The 18,580-nt window shown below is 38.0% G+C and overlaps 1 protein-coding gene across 5 annotated transcripts in view; it reads left to right on the top strand.

Annotated features, from left to right (window-relative positions):
- The window catches only part of SAMSN1 (SAM domain, SH3 domain and nuclear localization signals 1), a 91,432-nt gene extending 78,824 nt beyond the window's left edge, over positions 1 to 12,608 (top strand). The window contains exons 13-15 of one of the 5 annotated variants that reach the window (XM_069870495.1): positions 696 to 902; positions 1,916 to 2,066; positions 10,867 to 12,608. In XM_069870495.1, coding sequence (XP_069726596.1) covers positions 696 to 902; positions 1,916 to 2,066; positions 10,867 to 11,072 — 564 coding nt within the window. In that variant the 3' untranslated portion in view covers positions 11,073 to 12,608. The remainder of the gene's footprint in view (positions 1 to 695; positions 903 to 1,915; positions 2,067 to 10,866) is intronic. The other 4 variants (XM_069870504.1, XM_069870513.1, XM_069870521.1 and 1 more) reach the window with 4 other exon arrangements.
- The last annotated feature ends 5,972 nt before the right edge of the window (positions 12,609 to 18,580 follow it).

The following is an 18,580-nucleotide window of genomic DNA, read 5'->3' as shown; positions in this document are numbered from 1 at the left end:
TTGTCACTCATATTTGTGGGTAAATGTGTAATCGTGGAGAGTTGAAGCCTTTAGTTCTTTCTGCTAAGGTGCCTTCCGCTATTTTCTCAGTTAATTGAATGAATAACAGTGGGACAATTTGTCAATCCTTTGGAAAGGACAAACAGGAAGATATTAAGGGAGTTAAATGTTCTTTATTGCCTTTGAGAAATGTAGCCAGTATTTTTTACTGTAAAAATGTGTAAAATTCCACCTTTCATATAGCTCAGCTGTCAGTTTTTGAAGATCTTTGAGATATTGCATAGTAAGATTATTGTATAAATGGTATGGGACATATTTGGAAAATTATCTCCCAGTGTTCCCTTGTTTTTTGCCAAAGCTATGCCCACTATTCCTGACAAAAGTTGATTGTTGATGCAACCCTACCTATTTCAGGAACCAAGTAGAGCACAAAAATGGTGAGAGGGGCTGCTTATGCTCACTTCTGTTTTGCAGATGTTTGGAGATAAGGGCAAGCTTAATTTTCCGTAATTTTTTGCTGGGATTTTATAAAAGCAAAGGGGTTAAGTCTAGGTAATTTAAAAAAGTTATGTTTCATTAACTAGTTAAGATTCTCTGCTGTCTCTGCTGGTTTTGGTCTGTGGAGAAAATGCTGTGTGTAACAAATCAGATATGTAAGCAGTGGTGTGCTTCTTTTTTTATTTTTATTATTCTAGAAAGGAGACATTATAGATATAATCTGTAAAACTCCCATGGGCATATGGACAGGTATGCTGAACAACAAAGTAGGAAACTTCAAGTTCATTTACGTGGATATTATCTTAGAAGATGAAGCTGCACCCAGAAAGATAAAGCCACACAAAGGAAACAAAAGGACCAAGCCTAAAACATTGCAAGAACTCCTGGATTGTGTCCATCTGCAGGTCAGCCAAGGCATTTCCCAGCTGTGTGTGTAACTCATTTCTGTGCGCTCAGATTTGCATGTCATTTAAAAGCACACGTAGAAAGGCAGGTTTCAGCAGTTTTGATGTCCACAAGGCAAAGCAGCTTCATGCTGTCTGTCTTTTATCTGATGTGAGTGGCTTACAGATCTGCACGTCACCACATCACATGGTCAGGCAAAGAGACTCCATACAAAGAGGCACCGCGGTGACTTGTCAAATCGCCATAACCTGATAGCAGTTGTGTACCAAAGGGTAGGAAGTGCGTGGCAATGGACCTCAGGGACAGGGCTGCAGTATGACTCTGGTGCCAACATTTAAAATTTGCTTTTCTAATTTCTCATGACCTTTAGGGAGCACAGTCTTTTGCATTATGCCCATGTTGTGCTTCTCTCCCTCTCTGCAACCCTAGTTCTTGACTTAGTATAAAAGTATAATTAGGTCATGATTTGTAGGTAACATTTTTAATAACGGTTATTGCTTTGGTGCTGATATAAACAATTTTTTCTCTGGAGTTTGCATGGAGTTTCTTACTATTTTGCCACGCAGCTCAAGGGGGGCCATGTGTGAGATGGCATGACTGAGGGCTCCTTCAGCTTCTTACCCTCACCTATACTGAAGGACTCCTGTGGAAAGGTAGTACACATCCTACCTCAGAGGGCCCTCCTGGACACAGCATGGAAGGCACCGACGAGGTGATCCACAGAAGTCCAGATGCCTAGCAGTTTAAGTCATTTCTGGCAGAGTTCTGTCCTGTCCAATTTGCTGCCAGACTCTGTTAGACAGCTCAGCCACAGATTCTAGGATGCCTAAGAGGGCCCCAAGGCATCTCTGCTTCTGTCCTCTCCGGCTCTCCAGCTCTATTTTTATGCAAAGTGGAGAATGGAGCCCATTTCAACCTGACAAAAAAAAAGTCAAAGAAATTGTACCTATTCCACTACTAAACACAGGGCTTGTTTACATGAGAGGATTTGCTTGGTGTTTTTTTTTTGCAGGAATATGCCTCAACCCTCTTGCTAAATGGCTATGAAACCCTAGAGGACTTAAAGGATCTACAGGAGAGTCACCTAATCGAATTAAATATTTCAAACCCAGAAGACAGGGCAAGACTCTTATCAGCAATTGAAAATCTACAGGACTATGACAGTAAGTGGTTAAGCTTTATTAAGAGTCACCTGAAAGTTTTAATTAAAGAAACACATGTAAAGAAATAGTGATTCTCATACTTACCTGTTAAATTTTTCTTTTAAATATGAAACATGGTGTCAGATGATTTTCTTATTCATTCAGATAGCAACCCAAAAATCTCGTAGATACATATAAGATTACTATACCAGTAACAGAATTGATTTAAGATTTCATATTTATAGGTCTTACACTAAAGACTGATTGCAACTATTGCTTAAAAATACCCCTATTTATGGTTGGGGACCCAACCCCCATAGAGTGACTTCCCGAAAGTCACAAGGTCTGTACAAGAGCAGAAAATAAACCCTCCCAGACTCTGTGCTAGTATCTTAACCAAAACAGAGATTATTTCATATAGCTACAGTAAAGAATTTTCTTTAATTTATTTAAACAACATTCTGCAAAATAATACAGTTTTTCCTTCCCTCATTTCATTCCACACTTTAATCCTTATCCAAATCAGTTTCTTTCATAGGAAAGTTTTTTTTTAAAAAAACACCCAAACATATATACTAATAGCTGGATTGCATTCTTTTGTCAAAATTAATCCAACTCAGGTTTCAAATGAGCTTCCAAAAGCTGATCATACAATGTGTATAGATGTACATGTATCAATCACCATTATGTTTTCTTCACTTGTTCCTTTCACTGGGAGTGGAAAAGGTAGGATACAGAACAGAAAATACTGTTCTCGCGATATTTTAATCATGTTTCCAATCTGACTCATAATTTTAAATAATTTATGTAAAATTCCTAGGAACTACAGCTAAGCGCCTACTTAATTAGACACTCAGCTGAAACAGGATGATATTTTCCTCTTCATTGATATTTGTGCATACTCACCCTTATGCTGAGCAGTCATTTCATCAAATGTGCACTCTCAGTTAAGAAGCACCTGAAAGAAAGAAAAGGAAACCTGGAAAAGCAATACCTTTCTAGGATATTTTAAGATCAATTCTTTTCAGGTGTCCATTTTTTATCTCCTCAGTAGATACATAGGTTTCCAATTCTTGCATTGGCACATGTCCGTATATATGTATGCACATACTTGCATGCACATATATACCCTATATACTTCAGTACACAAACCCCTCTGGGTTTCTTTGCATGTCTTTGGTTATCTCCTACATTCAGCTTTCTTTGCAGATGTTCTCTAATCTCCCACTTCAAATCTTTGCTGATCTTGTTTTTTACTGTACATTTGGACTTTCTGGGGACTCCATGCAGTCTTTCTTGTTCTTAGCCATCTTCCCGGGAACGGAAAGGTACTTGCAAACATGCTTTATGGGCATTAAAAGGGTTTTCTTTGTCCACCAGGTTCAGTAGTTCTTTCTGGTCTATAGCTTTATGAGATAACAGGATAGAAAAGGACTCTTGAAGGGCTGTCTGTGTATTAGTTGTGATTGAAAGACTGTATCTAGGAAAAAAAAAAAAAAGAGTTACATTTTCCAGTAATTGTATTGCAGGGATCTAGCTGGAAATTTTCTGAAAATATGTTTCTCTAGTTTGCACTTAAACCAAGTATATGTACTTCTTGGCAACTTTCTGCACATTTTATTGTGTGTGTTTTTCTATATCAATATTTAGCACACACACAAAAAAGAAAAAATGTTAGATTATCACCAAATCCAAAACATAATGGTTTTAAACAGACCATGTGAGTATCAAACTATTTTGGAATAGTGAGGATATAGATTACTATTTATACTCCTTGTATAACAAAAAGCAGAGTAAGCAGCCTTGAACACCCAACCTTTTTAGAAGATGATACCAAGTGGAGTTTTTTTCTGAAGATGCCTTAATGCTTAATATTCTACACACACTGTGCAAGGACCAAGCCTAACAACGTCCTTACCTGGGCCATACACTGAAAAGTAATAAATTTACCTTAATTATCCAAATAGGCTTCTTTCTAATTGGCAGCATGGGATTAAGTCACTTCACCAGGCAAAGTAGTGTCCCTGATGTTATCTATATGGTAGTCTAATAGTTTAAATTCTTTTAATGGTTCTGGAAATAATAACATTAAATCTTATAAAATGGCCCATGCTTCAAGATCAGTGATGACACTGTAGCCTTAGATCGATAGATGAAATGAATATTTGCTTCACATCCACCTTAGATAGATTTAGCCAATCTTTCTAGTATTCAAATTCAGAAAATAATATTCCCAGAATTTGTGAATACTCACAGTGACCAGATCCAAGACATTTTTCTGTATCATGCCAGCTATAAGAAATCATTTAAGTTTAATTGAGTTCCATAAGACTCACGTATATTTTTAGGTGAACCACATATGATTACTTTTCTGGTTTGGGATACGGTCTTGAATCAGGACTGAACCAAATCCTTACCTTGTCATCTTGACAAAGGTTCATAGCTTTTGTCATGTGACTGGTAGTGACAGAACAGAATTTAACGACCTGTTCTAAAAAGGAAGATACTGAAGACTAAAATTGATAGAAGCTATCTGTTAAGTGGCTATAACGAAAGACAGGGAGTCAAGATGATCTTGGGAATAAGCTCATCATGAGTCTGATTTTGTCCAAATCATTTGACCTCTTTGTCCTTCTGTCAGTCCACTTGGAAAGTTGGGTTGAAAGAACTGGGTGCTACTGTGAATGTGAATTCTACATCCAAACTGAACTTTCCTAACTAAGTGTAGTTTTTTTCCCTAAATAGGCATGACTCAGGAATAAATTTTTTTTTAATTAAAATTGATTTTCTGCATTGCTTAGAAGACAGCAGCATAATTACCCACAGCTACAAGGTAATCTGTTTACTGGCCAAGAGTATCCTAGATAGAAGTTCAACACTATTTGAGGTAAAAGTTCACTCTTTCATAAGCTTTGTGAAAAAAGTATAGTAAGGCCATAGACCACACTCACTGTTCTAAGCCCACCTCTCTCAAAGAGGTTCACATTACATTTGTGCTTCCATGAAGCATTTGCTTGATCGATGGATGGAGTCTCAGGTATGATCCAGAGTGGAAATGCAAGAGTTTCTGAGGTTTTGTGACCCTGCTGTTACTCAGAACAGCCAAGTGTGCTGAAACATAGCCTCATTTTACTAGATTCTACTACAGAGCAGTAAACCAAGATGTAATACTTCTTTAATGTGATAACTGATGTTGCAAAATGTCTAGATGTTTCTACACGGCTTTCCATTTCTTTTTCTTCCCTCTTCTTTTTCTTGACATTTATTGTATGTTATATTAAATGATTTCTTCATGCTGCACTCTTGTGATTATACAATTCGTGTTGCAGAATAAACAGTTATTGAGTTTTCTAAACACAAGACCTACAGCAATAGTTTCCACGTTATATGCTTTATAAAGCCATCAAAAATGTAGGATTTCTGGTAACGAGATTTTTTTTCATCTCACATTTGATCTAGACCTGAATTAATTTGAAAGGAAAAAATGTACCCCTCTCACACCAGAAATTTAAAAGTACATTTTATTTAGGAAATATGACCACACAGTGTTTTTTAAACAGATCTCCTTTTTACCCTTCCTGGGAGTCCAGGCCCACCATCTTCAAGGACTTCACACAGCAAGGCTATCCTAGAACTGCAAGGTCTTGTAAGCTCCCCATATCCTTCCCCAGCCCCCTAGGTCACTTTTTAGATTTTTCCATAAGCCAATCAGACCTATATATTTGGGACAAAATGACTGTTTTCCATGAATTTGTGTCTGGGGGAGGGAAAAAAAAAGAGCTCTTTTTCATAAAGTATTTTTTAATAGCTTTCCATTTTTCTCCCAGATGGCTTCTAGACAGGAGATAGATATCTGTGCTTTTGTAGGATGCTATTTTTAAAGTGAAGCAGTTGCTGGATGGTTAATGAATAAAGTAAGAAAAGAAGTTTGGAACTTTTTTTTTTGACTGCTTCCCCAGACACAGATTTTTGTGTGTGCAAAACGGCCTTGATTCTCTTCTCACTTAGATGACATAAGTCAAGAGATTCATTCCTGAAGTCCAGTAAGTTACATTAGTCTGAACCTATTCTGAGTGAAAGAAGAATTAGACTTCATTGGCTATGTGCCTACAATTCATTATATAGATAAAATATGGTCCATATGTTCAATTTGGGGGACAGTGTTTTATGCCTATTTCCCCAAAGCCATTTGCTTATTTTATTTTTCATATTTAAGTGCCAGATCACACTCTAAATTCCACTGCCAGTACCAGATAAGGTTTGTTTCTTAGTTCTTGTACTTGGACAGCAAGATACTAGATAGACAGCTGAGGACATGACTTTCCATTCTCAGTTGCATTCTTTGCATAAGAACCTCACACCAAGAGTATGATTTTACACTGGGAAGTCCCTTTAAGTATGTGGGATCATGTTAAGGTCAAATAGTGCTCAAAGACAATCTCCCCTTCTGTACTGTGATAGCTGCAGCTCATTGACCTGGACATAATATTTCCATATTTCCCAAGGAAGTTCATCCTTGCATAAGAAATAGTATTTTTCACCTTTTTTTCAGGCACATTTGTTTGCTTCCAGATTTTAGAGGGGAATAAAAAAAGATTCTCCTTTCTGTTTTCACTGTAGACTCTCCTCCCTCATCAGTTCAATATCCCTCCCAGAAGAGTTACTCCACTGATTTCAGGGAATGCAATTTTTTAAAATGCATGTCTGCAAACATTCACAAAATGTTTAGTCCTTTGAGACTTGAAGTTCTGCATGTGTATACAGACCCACTTTTCAAGAAGTATCACCATTTACTGCTTCAAAATGATCCTTTCTGAGTCTGATGCCTTGTGAGTTTTCATTTCATTTTAACACTTAGATAATATAACTGGTACAGGCACCACAGGTTGATACATGACCTTCATCCATACACGGGAGGTCTGACATCAGCCTTGAAGACACACTTTGTCCTACTTAGTTATTGTGCTGCGCTACTCAGTACGTCGCCACTGCAGCTTCGACAAAGGCATGGAACTGATTCAGCTTAAACCATCATACCCCTAGCCCTGCTCTTCTGGTAAAAATGCATGAAGGCAAAGTCTCAGATGGCACACTCATGAGGTTGAGCTTTCTGCTGGGTGATCTTTTTCACTCAAGACAAAATTCCAGCCTCCTGCCAATCATCTGGTTTAAACCGCATGGGAGTCAGTGTGACTTCAGTACATTCTTGAGCTGAATTACCTTAAACCTGAGCTTAAAGTGCCTTCCTAATCAGGACTTTAAACTCATTATGAAAGGGAAAAAAGCTGGTGAAGTTAAAAAAGAGCCTGTCATGCACATCTATGTCACTGAACAACAAATATTCATTACAAAGATCTAAATAGCAAGGAACATAAGTATGCATCATATGTCTGTCTATTACCAAGACTAAAGGCTGCACATTTTTTTCAAAAGTCTGAATATAATCCTACTACCTAAAGTAGTACTAGAATGCTTGTGTCAAAAAGATGCATATCTTGGACTCTTCTGGCCATATCATAGACAACAGTGACTGAAAGCTATTTATCTTATATGAAACTGCTTTACTGTAGAAAAATGATAAGACTTCTATTTGTTGATAAGATAGTTATTTCTGATGATTCTGCAATATTTAATGGCAGTTTAATTTTATCAATTCCCATTTCCTTTGCATTGCATCTTTCTTCTGATGTCCAAAGATTAAGACTGCAAACTTACCTTTACTAATGGGGAATTTGAACATGTATGTGTTAGAGGAAGGAATTAAGTAGAACTGAATATAAAAGCTAAAGCCTGAAAAGAAAAAAGGAAAAAAAACCCTGTGGTTTCTCTTCTCGTGAAGCAATACCAAAAGCTGCATGTTACATAGATTTATAATATGCAGTATCCTGTTCAAGTGGTTGAGTAGTTACCACATGATATTTAAGGCTGCTTTAAAAAGACATAAAAAAGGGGGGGGGGGGAGGGAGAGAGAGCCTAAGTTTGCTTTCAGTCTTCTGTTCGTAAGTGTGTAGGGGTGTTCTTCAACATTTCCTGTTCAAAATGAATAATATAATATTTTCACACTTTCAAACACACAAACATTTTTTCTTTTTAGTCTTTTGTGTAAATAACTCTTCTACTGTTATGGGAAGAGACAAAAGTTTTACATTTCTGTAAGTTTTCTAAATAGAAATTTCTTATTCTCCTAACTGATCTAAATTCAGATTTTAAAACATCTCAGTTCCAGGCTTGTTTGTGTCTTTTTCCCTGAAATACACAAGGGAAAGACATTGCTACAAAAAATTTTAGGATCTGTTTTTCACATAGTAACTATTCAGATTTTCACAACTAGTTAGAGGGCACTAATACACTGACTGAAACTATATTTGCTTTTTAATCCACTCGTTTCTTGCTTTTCTTCTCATTGTAAAACAAACAAAATGGATGGAGGTTCCTCTTTGACCTTGAAAATATAAACAGGATTAACACTTTCTAGGTCAATGCTTGCCAGGGCAGCAGATGATGCTAGAGAAGCTGATGAAAGTCCCAGCATTAGGCTGATGAGGAGATTACAGCAGAGGGCAGGGGAGCCTGGCCCACAGTCACACAGGAGGACTTCGCCAGCCGCTGCCTGAGGTCTGTCAGCCCACAGTTACCAAGACCTGGGTCATCCTGGTGCCAGTGGGATGGGAGTGAAGAGCTAATGACACAGTTTAGACAAGGCTTTACTGGGGCATCTGCTGTTATTTTTGCTAAACTACTTCTGTTGCTGCTAATAGCGGCAGTAATGCCTTCACTGGTGTAATGCCTTTTGTAATTCCTTCCTGACTTAAATCAGAAATCAATTGGACCCTACGTGATCAAATATTTTCCCTGCAAGGAGAGATAACATTTGACATGACAAACTATGTTTTGTAAGGTGAGAAGGAGATCAAACAGCTACAGATATCAATTAAATCTGATGAAAGGTGCACTCCTTCATGCAAATGCAATTAACCATTACTTTATTCGGGAACAAGGTGGGAATTCTATTCCTTGGAAAGTATTTAAAGTGATCCAAAATTTTTTTTTTAGATATATACTATTATGCCTATAACCTATTGAAACAAAACACGATAAAGTTGAGACATTGCATTCTTTTCTTCAAAATCAGATTAGTTTAACTTAATTAGTCAACTGAAAGATAGAAAACATTAAACAGAATTAATCAATTCAAACACATCTACAAGACTTCCATTAGGACCTAGAAATATTTCTCAATATATGAAAAAGCTTTGTGAAATATTCATTCAGATCTCACATCATGAAGAAAGGTCCTGACTCTCCTGCTGTTCCATTTCAATATTTTCAGCACGAAAGATTTAAATTTTTCATTTCCAATTCATTCTTTATTACACAATGTAACACAAGATTATTAAAAAAAAAAAAAGTCAAATTGTAATTCCCACATTGCTGAAACTTATAATTTCCAACAACTGATGCATATGGTGGTAGAAATTTTCCTTGTGGAAGTTTTATAATTGTAGGATTCTACCCTGGAGTTAAAATAGATTAAGATAAAATTTTTCATGTATTAGGACTTCTATTATGCCTGTACTTGAACGAACACAGCTTAAATCTGGTTAAAGATTCAAAGCTAACTATTTAACCATGGAGTAACAAGTCAAGTGAAATAAGGGAACTTTCTTTGCAAAAGCTAAAAGCTATCATTTTTCTGAAGGGCTAAAATTGAGGGTAAACCCATCTGGTTTCCTGTGAGACGTGCTCGTTATATTTTGTTCAGAAAGCAAGCAACAGTTTAAAGTAAAAAATACAGTTACAGAAGGGCAATAAGGAAAAATAAAAGAATGGAAGGGAAAGATTTTATATTTTATACCTTGTTTTCTGAACAAGTTTACTGTTATGTTCATTATATATTGTCTGCAAGGCACCAGCTTGTTGAGCTTTTTTTTTGGAGAGATCTGTCGATACTCTCCCTGAATAGAAGATTTATGAATTTGAATAGACTTGGTTGTACAGCAGCTAAGCAAGGACAAGTGATTCGCAAGTTAATTTGCTTCTACTTAGTTTTGGTACAGTGTTCAAAACCACACAGCAGGAGTTGGGCACCTTAACTTCCTCTGAGGCCTTTGTGTTTTGGAAGCTTGGATATCAAGCTAAGCTTAGGAAGTTTCCATCAGCCACCCACTCCCACTGAAAAGTCCAGTGCTTTACAAAACTTGATTACCACATCTTCAGGCTGAGCTCTTCTGAAGACCAGCATATTATATTTCACTACACAGGGCACAGAGTAGGTAAAATGGTGGGGTTTACACTCAGAAGTCACAACATCTATAACGCAGTGTGTTATGAACGAGATGCAGTAGGCTTCATGATTAATTGCATGAGCAGGCTCTGGAATACATGAGTGTGGGAAGGGAAAAGCTGGCATCTGTATTGTGGGTATGGTGACTCCTGCACTTGTAGACAGAATAAAAGATAGAATCATAGAATCATAGAATAACCAGGTTGGAAGAGACCCACCGGATCTTCGAGTCCAACCATTCCAATCTCAGTCTAAAGGATGAGGCCATAGCTTCCAGCATTCACCTTTGAGCAACATACTGCAGGATCAAAGCCAGGCTCAATGTCAATACAGACATTGTTATATTCATGTAATGATAATTTTAGTTCTTTGATGCTGAGGTTTCTGTTTCTGATAGATAAAAGATAATGATCTAGTCATTTGTATAGTACCAATTCTGTTTCTACAGTGTTCAAGATCAATCATGTTGCTGTCTCACACTCTTTCCCACGATACTTATTTTGACATTTTTTTCCTTTCTTTTTTTCTTCTTTCCAGTTGAACAACAGCAGAAAAGTGAAGATGGTCAAGAGATGCAGAGCTTAAGTCCTCACCACGGTTTTGACAAAACACAGTTAAATGACTGTCCCAGAGATTCTGGCTGTTACATCTCATCAGAAAATTCAGATAATGGTAAAGAAGAAGTGGACCCAGAAACCCTGTCTGACATGGTGCAGTCAATAGCAATCACTGAGTCAAACTGATTCAGTCCTTTTGCAGATTTTCAGAAAAGATGATCAGATTTGCTCGTATGATGGCACAGAAGAAGAGCGCAAAATATTCTGAACATCGAAAATCTACTCCTGTTTGATGTAAAATGCTCTAGACTGTTTAGTGTGTGGAAACTTGATAGCTAGATGTTAGCTGTTAATAAGAATATCTCATGCTTTTCTTTTCAATGAACTCACAGATATTTCACTGAAAAAAGTTTATACATATGTATTTATAAATATTTGTACAGAAATGCATTTTCTATAATAGAGAATTGTTTTAGATAGTGGTACGCAATCTGGACATGTTCATTTCTGGAACTGTCAAAAATGTAAATATTTTACATATTTATTTTAAAAATATAAGGATTAATCACACTGTCTCTATTTTCAGATGTGTTTTGCTGGCATTTGTACAGAACATATTTTCATTGATGTATCATCACAATAAAAAGATGGATACATTCATATCCTACTTGAAAAGTACCAAGCTAATTCTCTTTAATATTAATGGTGTTCCACACCCTTGTTCTCCCAAACAGGATCCAAAGTAGACTATCATCCCCTACACTTTATCCTGGAGGTACAAAAGGACTGTAGTGTGAATTGGAATCAAGCTCTGTATAATCATTATCTTTTAGATATGCACTGGCAGTTTCTTTATTGTTATTTTCACAACTGTTCTCATTCTTCCTAAGCATTATAAAGAGAATGCAAGCTTGGAGAAAAAAAAAAATCAGTATCAATGCTATGCTTTTATGATCATATTTTGTAAAGCTCTTGCCTTTTGTGTGGTGTGGTTTGTTAATACAGTATCTGTTTGTATACAACACTCAAGTTAATATGGTTATTGTGCTCCATTGTTTTTCATATGAGATTTTATTGTCATTTCCCAGTATATTTTGCACTTGAATACACGTTTTAACTGCCTATCTTCTTTTAGCGTACTTCCTTAAAAAATAAACAGAATCACGAGATTGAGTCCTTCATAAGCTACTTGATTTTTTATGTGGTCATTACATTTCAAAGACTTCTCCGTTCTAAGACTAATACAGTAAATGGCAACTCTACCAAGCGTTTTTAACATGCATAATAATCTCTGTATCAAATCAACAGAGAAGCTTTTTGATCACCAATTAGTCACAGAATTTTCATAATTTAAGGCATTTTGCATTCATGTTAAAAAGTTTCCACGTACTGCTGACAAATTAAAAGAAAATCACCTTCAGAGGAGATGAAACATAGAGAGTTCCATCCCAAAAAGAGTATTTCTGAAGAAACTATAAACAAGTAGAAAGCCTTTCTCTTTTTTTTTTCCCTAATGGAAATGCTTTCTGTAGTTTTAATGATCCCTTAAATGGCTACTGCTGTCAGACTCATAATACATGATCTGCTTTGAAGGCTATAGTATAAAAACGGCAATTTTAGTTGCATTAACTAGATTTCAAAGTTTTGGAGTAAATAAACTCTGTTTAGAAAAATAAACAAAATAGGAGTTTATAAGATTTGTTTCTGGTTTTAACTTACTTTTTATGCTGGCAACAATCATCATCATTTAGCAGCAATGACTTGTGTTGTCAAGCATGGTGGGAATGCAGAATCCCTGGAAGAGATGAAGTACATGAGAGCTTGTGTCAAACAGCTATACTTGTTTCTTAATGCTCTTCTAACCAGTAGCGTGTCGTGACATACAGTACTAACTTTACTTAAAATGACTTCAATAATTTTTTCTCAAACAATGTTGTTGAATTGGCTTCTATCTTCCCATTCTAGAGAAGGCCTAAAGTTGGCCTGAATTCCTCTAACAGAGGCTTATCTTTTGGCTTTTGTGGCAGAGGCACTTAGTCTTCAGGTTGATCCTATCTAGACATTTGTGAAACTGCTGAACTTGTAAAAATGTCTTGAGGTAAATTTAAATATGATTATGACTGTCACAAAACAGCTAAGTTAGCTGGGTCAAGGACTAACAACCTCAGCGACCAGAGATGTACTGTGATACAAATACTCTGAGAAATGTTTATTTGCATAGGTCTGCAAATGAAAATAGGCCTCCTTTACTCGTTACAGTGAGACAGGCAAGGCTTTCAACAGAGCAAAATACCAAACAGCTGCTATTATTTTACAGGAACCAAACTCTGGGTAACTTGGGCTGATGCCAAGAGGATAAACAGGTCAGGCTAATTAGAGGGCAACTATGGGCACGAGCTATGGTTTAACCACTCCTGTCTCTAATCAGTAAGGCTTTGTCCAAAGCACTTCTTGTTCTGAAAAATGTGTCAACTGAAAGCTTGTTTGAGACATTTGTAACTCCCTATGAAGGCAGAGCAGATTAGATCTCAATCTGAGAAACTTCCGTTCTGTTGAGCTATTCTGAGAAAAAGAATGAGGAAATTTCATACCACAAAGATTAAAAAATTAGTTTCCTCCAAGAAGCATAGACAACCTTCTCTGGTCATGGATTAAATCATTTGTGACAGCAGAAACAGTTCTCTGACCAGCTTTAGTGCTGGATAATCTGAATAAAAGATAATTCTAGCAACTAGTGGAGAAAGTCTGGTGGAGAACTGAGCTACTTTTGAGAAATCTTTCAAATGTCCTAGAGACAGGGAAGAGAAGAAAGCATCTGAGGCTTTGTTCCTCTCTGTCACTTGCTGAATGGTGCAAAGTCCCTCTTCATTTTTATTAACCTCCCTCTACACTTAAGGAGAAAGATTTGTAAGTCTCTTATTTGGAGCAAACTGAGAGTCCACAGCTCCCTGTGGTTATAAAGTGTACAAAAAGATGCAAAACCGTCAGTAATAACAGAGGCAGCCATAACAGCCTTTAGCCAGTGGGGATTTCCCTCGCTGCAGAGGGCAGGTGCAGGTGCAACAGTTCCCCCCCAGGGCTGCACACTGGGCTGGCTGCTGGTACATGCACTGCCACTTGCCCACAGCAGAAAGCCAATAACTCAGAAAGGCTTAGGCGACACACAGAAAAATTCAGGTTGTGCCAGGTCCCTTCAGGTTGTGAAGGTCCCTTCATCCTCAGGGAGGAACTACCTCTAGTCAAAGTTAACGTCACTTTTCCTGGTGTTGACTCATGCTCAGCCACATTTGACTGCTGTTCACAGCTGCCATCAAGGTAAGGGAGGGCTGCTCCACCATAAAAAAGGGCAGCAGTGCACCAGATCGCAGCCCTGCAATCCACATAGATTAGTCCCGAGATCCCACGGGTCAGCACCCTGCTCTCCAGGGTTTGTAACAAAACTTCTGACAGACAGTGGGCATAAATGCATCAGCAAGGAGGTTATTAACAAGAAGGAGTTTGCATTCATTTTGCTAAGGTGTGAATGAGCCCATGAAGCATAAGGCAGAATGTGGGCATACCTGTGGAAATTCTGGAGAAGACTGATCTTTGAGGGACTTTTAACTAATTACTGGCTGCCAGCTGGACTTTGCACTGGTCGTGCAACTCTCTGAGCAGAGCAGTTAAGTCAATTTTCTACTCACCTTACTGCCCAGTTACCTGTCCCATACTTCACCATTCCTAGCACTGAGTGGCCAGCCTCTCCTGTGATGTGAGGAAGCCCACAGCTCACTAGCTGTGATATGAAAGAGGCCTTTATATCATAGCACTTGCTCGCAGGCAGTGACAATTAAAATAATTTCTGTCATTGCCAGGGAATCTGCATCACAATGGTGGAGCCACTACAAAAGAAGTCTAGTGCAGAAAGCACAAGGCAATACTTAAAGAATAAAAAGGATACCTGAAGTTCTGTGAAACAGACAGGCCAGATTCTAGATGTTAATGTGTTCACAGGATGAATAAAACCTGCCCCTTTCCACGAAAATCAGCTGTTCAGTCAAGTCAAGGTCAACACAGTTCCTTTTGCCCACATGTACCCACACATGTACACACAAAAATCTGTGATGTCAACAGTTAAAGGAAGATATGCCATATACTCTTTCAGCACTCTGGGTCACGTAGGCAGCTTGGTGTCTGTCCTAAGACAGCCTCAATGACAGTTTTGCAACTGGTCAGCACAGAAGGCTGAGCCTTCTTTCATGTCAGAGTGAAATAGTTCTCTCATGCCTAGAAACAGCATGGCAAACTCTCTGCCTCTTTTTCACAACCTGAAACTGAGGGTTTGGGTTAAGTTAGCCACTGAAGAGGTCAAGTCCATCACTCTCTGATGCCTGCTGATTGTGCATGTTGTACTACTGCTTTATGCAATGAGGCTCTTTGGTCACTTTGAGGAGTATGATACGTAGGATGGTATAAGCATCTTCTTGTGGTCTAGGAGCTTCTGCATGAGCTGTTCACTTGCATCCCTGATCTTTGGTTCCTGGTAGGCTATGAGCAGATTCTCCCCTACAATTTAAGCAAAAATGAGGAAAAGACTAGAATATGGCTACACAGAGTGTTCAGTTTGTGTGTCTTCAGTGTCTGCCTTGCCTGATGAACCCATCAGCCTTATCTGCTGCTAAAATCCAGAGGACTGACCAAATGGCTGGCACTAGAGAGTAATTCTGTAAAGTTCTGTGTATTACCTGACCTTAGAAGAAGGGCTTGTCTGTTCACTGGAAGACCAACAAAAGCAGTGTCAAATCTATTTCCCCCTGTCTAGGAAAGGCCAAGAATTTCCCCTACAAGCACATGGCAAAATGGACTAGGGGATAGTAATACATTGAGGGAAACAGAGGGAAACAGTCACATAACGTATGCATAGTAAACAATGGTCATTGCAACGGACCTGAATTTCTTGGGAAATATGTATTCTCTAGAAGGAGGAAACAGGTGGGAGGAGACCCATGATAGACTAGGGGAATCTGAGATAGTCATTTTATATTTTGTGTCTAAGCAGAATTTAGCCTGACATGCCCAGCAATCTCTGCTAGGCATGAGATCTGTCTGCTGACAGCAAAAGCACAGAAAATCTGCCTGTGCCAAGAAGTCATGCACAAATGAGGGACAAGGGGGCTGGAGGGCAAGTGGTGTTCCTTAACAGTTCACATACCTTGGCTGCTTAATTTAAACCTGGCCAGTGTCCCACAATGTAAATGTTAACTGGGTAAATCCCACAAGTACTGACCTTGCAAGACCCATGTCCCATGTCAACCAACGACATTAATGCATATCTAGACACTGGTGCTCTAATGCAGGGCTGTGGTGAACCCTGGGCTTTCTCAAATGATCCACATTCAGAGATCTCAGATTTCAAAGTTTTGATTCTCCATGGCTTCTCTGTGTTCACAGTGAGTAAGGGTTAGATGCATCCTTACTATTGTTCTTTTACTTTCCCATTGTAGAGAAAGTACAACACAAATCTTTTTTAGAATACCTGTCTCCCTTCCTCTGTCATGTTCTCCACATACAAAAGGACTGTCCTGATGCGTGCCATATGTGAAATTTTTTGATGGAACATCAAAGGTATAGAAACCTTGTGCAACTCAGCATTGGTACATGGAGACAAGTCAAGAGTATGTGGGCCACAAGGTAGTTTTGTCAGCTTGTGGGCCAGCTGGTTGACACTGTCTGGCTACCAGTCGTGTCCATATAGCTGAGGGAGGAAGTGGGAGGACTTCAACCTGAATAATTCCGAAGCCTTAGCATTCCTGCAGAAGGAGCCAAACTGTGTGAATCATAGCTACCCTAACTGCAATCTAACATACAAGTGTTAAGACTTACTTGGTGGCTTGGGATCAAGTCTGAATACAGCAACATATAGTCCGCTGTCAAGACACACAGCCTGTGCTACTTCTACACTCAGTTTTGGAAGCACCCTCACCTGGACAATACTGACCCACTTTGCTTGGATATTCAGTACTCTGACTGCTCCTGGAGCTGGTTAGCTCAGTCAGAGCTAAAAATCAGGCCCCAGTCTTCTGGCATTTTTCTGTGAAAAGAAATGAAGTCCTTGTAAGTTCTGTCTGTGACACACATTATATCACAAATCTCTCTATAATGTTCACCATCATATTTGAGAACAGTCCCTTGCTGGCTATCAAAAAAAAACATCCTCCAGGGAAAGCACTTCTTAAAATACTATCAGCAATAACCTTACACTTTACAGAGTGCAAATGTAAAAGAAATGGGAAGAGAAAGCCACTCATGTGAGGAAAATGCCTGTTAGAATAAAAATGAATACAGCAAAACTGAGGAACTTGCTTTCAAAGAAATCTCTCTGTATATTACCTAACTACTTTGCCTCCTAAGTTTGCTCTCATCTCTAACATAAGATGTGAATGACTGGAATAATTCTTTCCACCAGCATATTCAAATGAAATGTAACTTACTGGAAGAAGAGTTATTTCTCTTTAAATATCTTTGTGGTAAAAATGTACAGAAAATACTTATTTTATTTCCTTGTCTATTCTACGTGGCTATTTAAAGACAGTGATGAAGTGTCAAAAGGGAGCTAGAAGATTATTAGTGTAACTGATAGCTCTGCACCACTGAATTAATACTATGAACATGCCTACAGGACATCTACCTGTCTTCTTAGTTCTGTTTTATTTTTAGACAAAATATATTAGCAATCTTCACTCATTTAAATTTTGTTAAGCAAAACGTGCTATGTAACCTAGAAAAGGCTTCCTCCATCTGGGACTTTGGAGGACTTGCTGTCTCATTTGAAAGCCATCATTAGTGGCAGCAGTGGTGTGAACAGTGACTTTGTCAGCTACGGCTTACCTTCATTAGAGAATAAAATAGGAAAATTGTCTGGCTTGGGCTGAATTTGTAGACATATGTAGAACTTAGTTAAGTGATCAAAAATACTGTATGTTGTGAAAAGCATTAAGGCTGTATTGGCCCAGGCCCTACAGGTGGCTAGTGCTGTCTGTTAAAGGAAAGACAATGGCCAAGTGTCTGGCAGAATAGGACTTGTGTATGAGAGAAGCTGATTTACTCTGATTTATGCTTTTAATATAGCAGTGAATATGTGTTTATTATAGAACTGGTTTGTCCTGTGAGACAGACCAGCCACCTATAACTCTAGCATAAACTCAGTCTCTGCAGCATCTGTTTTACTCTGGAGAAAGATTTAAACATTGCACAACTTGCAGAGAATTTAGACATTATTTGCCAAAAATAAACAAATTTGTGTGTAACACAGTTCAACAATATAAGATCCTAGATAACAGGATTAGCTACATACTGTACAGTACTTTACAGTTTCAAAATTGAGTACAGAAGATCATTTAATTAAAGCTTATTCAACTGAAAATCCTATTTATCTGAAGCATTTGTTTGTCCTATCTATAATATCAACAAACTATTCGCATGAACAACTAGCAATAAACAACAGAAAGATGCAAAATGAATGTCAATTAACACAATTTGCTTTCAAATAAACTTGCAGTTTATGTATAGCTTTAGTACTGTCCTGTGTATCCATTATAAAGGTCAATTAACCTCAATTGCAGCTAGTCAGCTTGTTCTAAAATAAAATCAGCATAAGATATGTGTTTTTTTTTTTTCAAATCAGCATCTCAGCAACTCAGTTGCATGGCACTGAA

This window comes from Phaenicophaeus curvirostris, chromosome 1 (assembly GCF_032191515.1).
Source record: "Phaenicophaeus curvirostris isolate KB17595 chromosome 1, BPBGC_Pcur_1.0, whole genome shotgun sequence".
In the NCBI taxonomy this organism is placed as follows: domain Eukaryota; kingdom Metazoa; phylum Chordata; class Aves; order Cuculiformes; family Cuculidae; genus Phaenicophaeus; species Phaenicophaeus curvirostris.
This window is presented reverse-complemented; position numbering and strand designations above follow the sequence as displayed.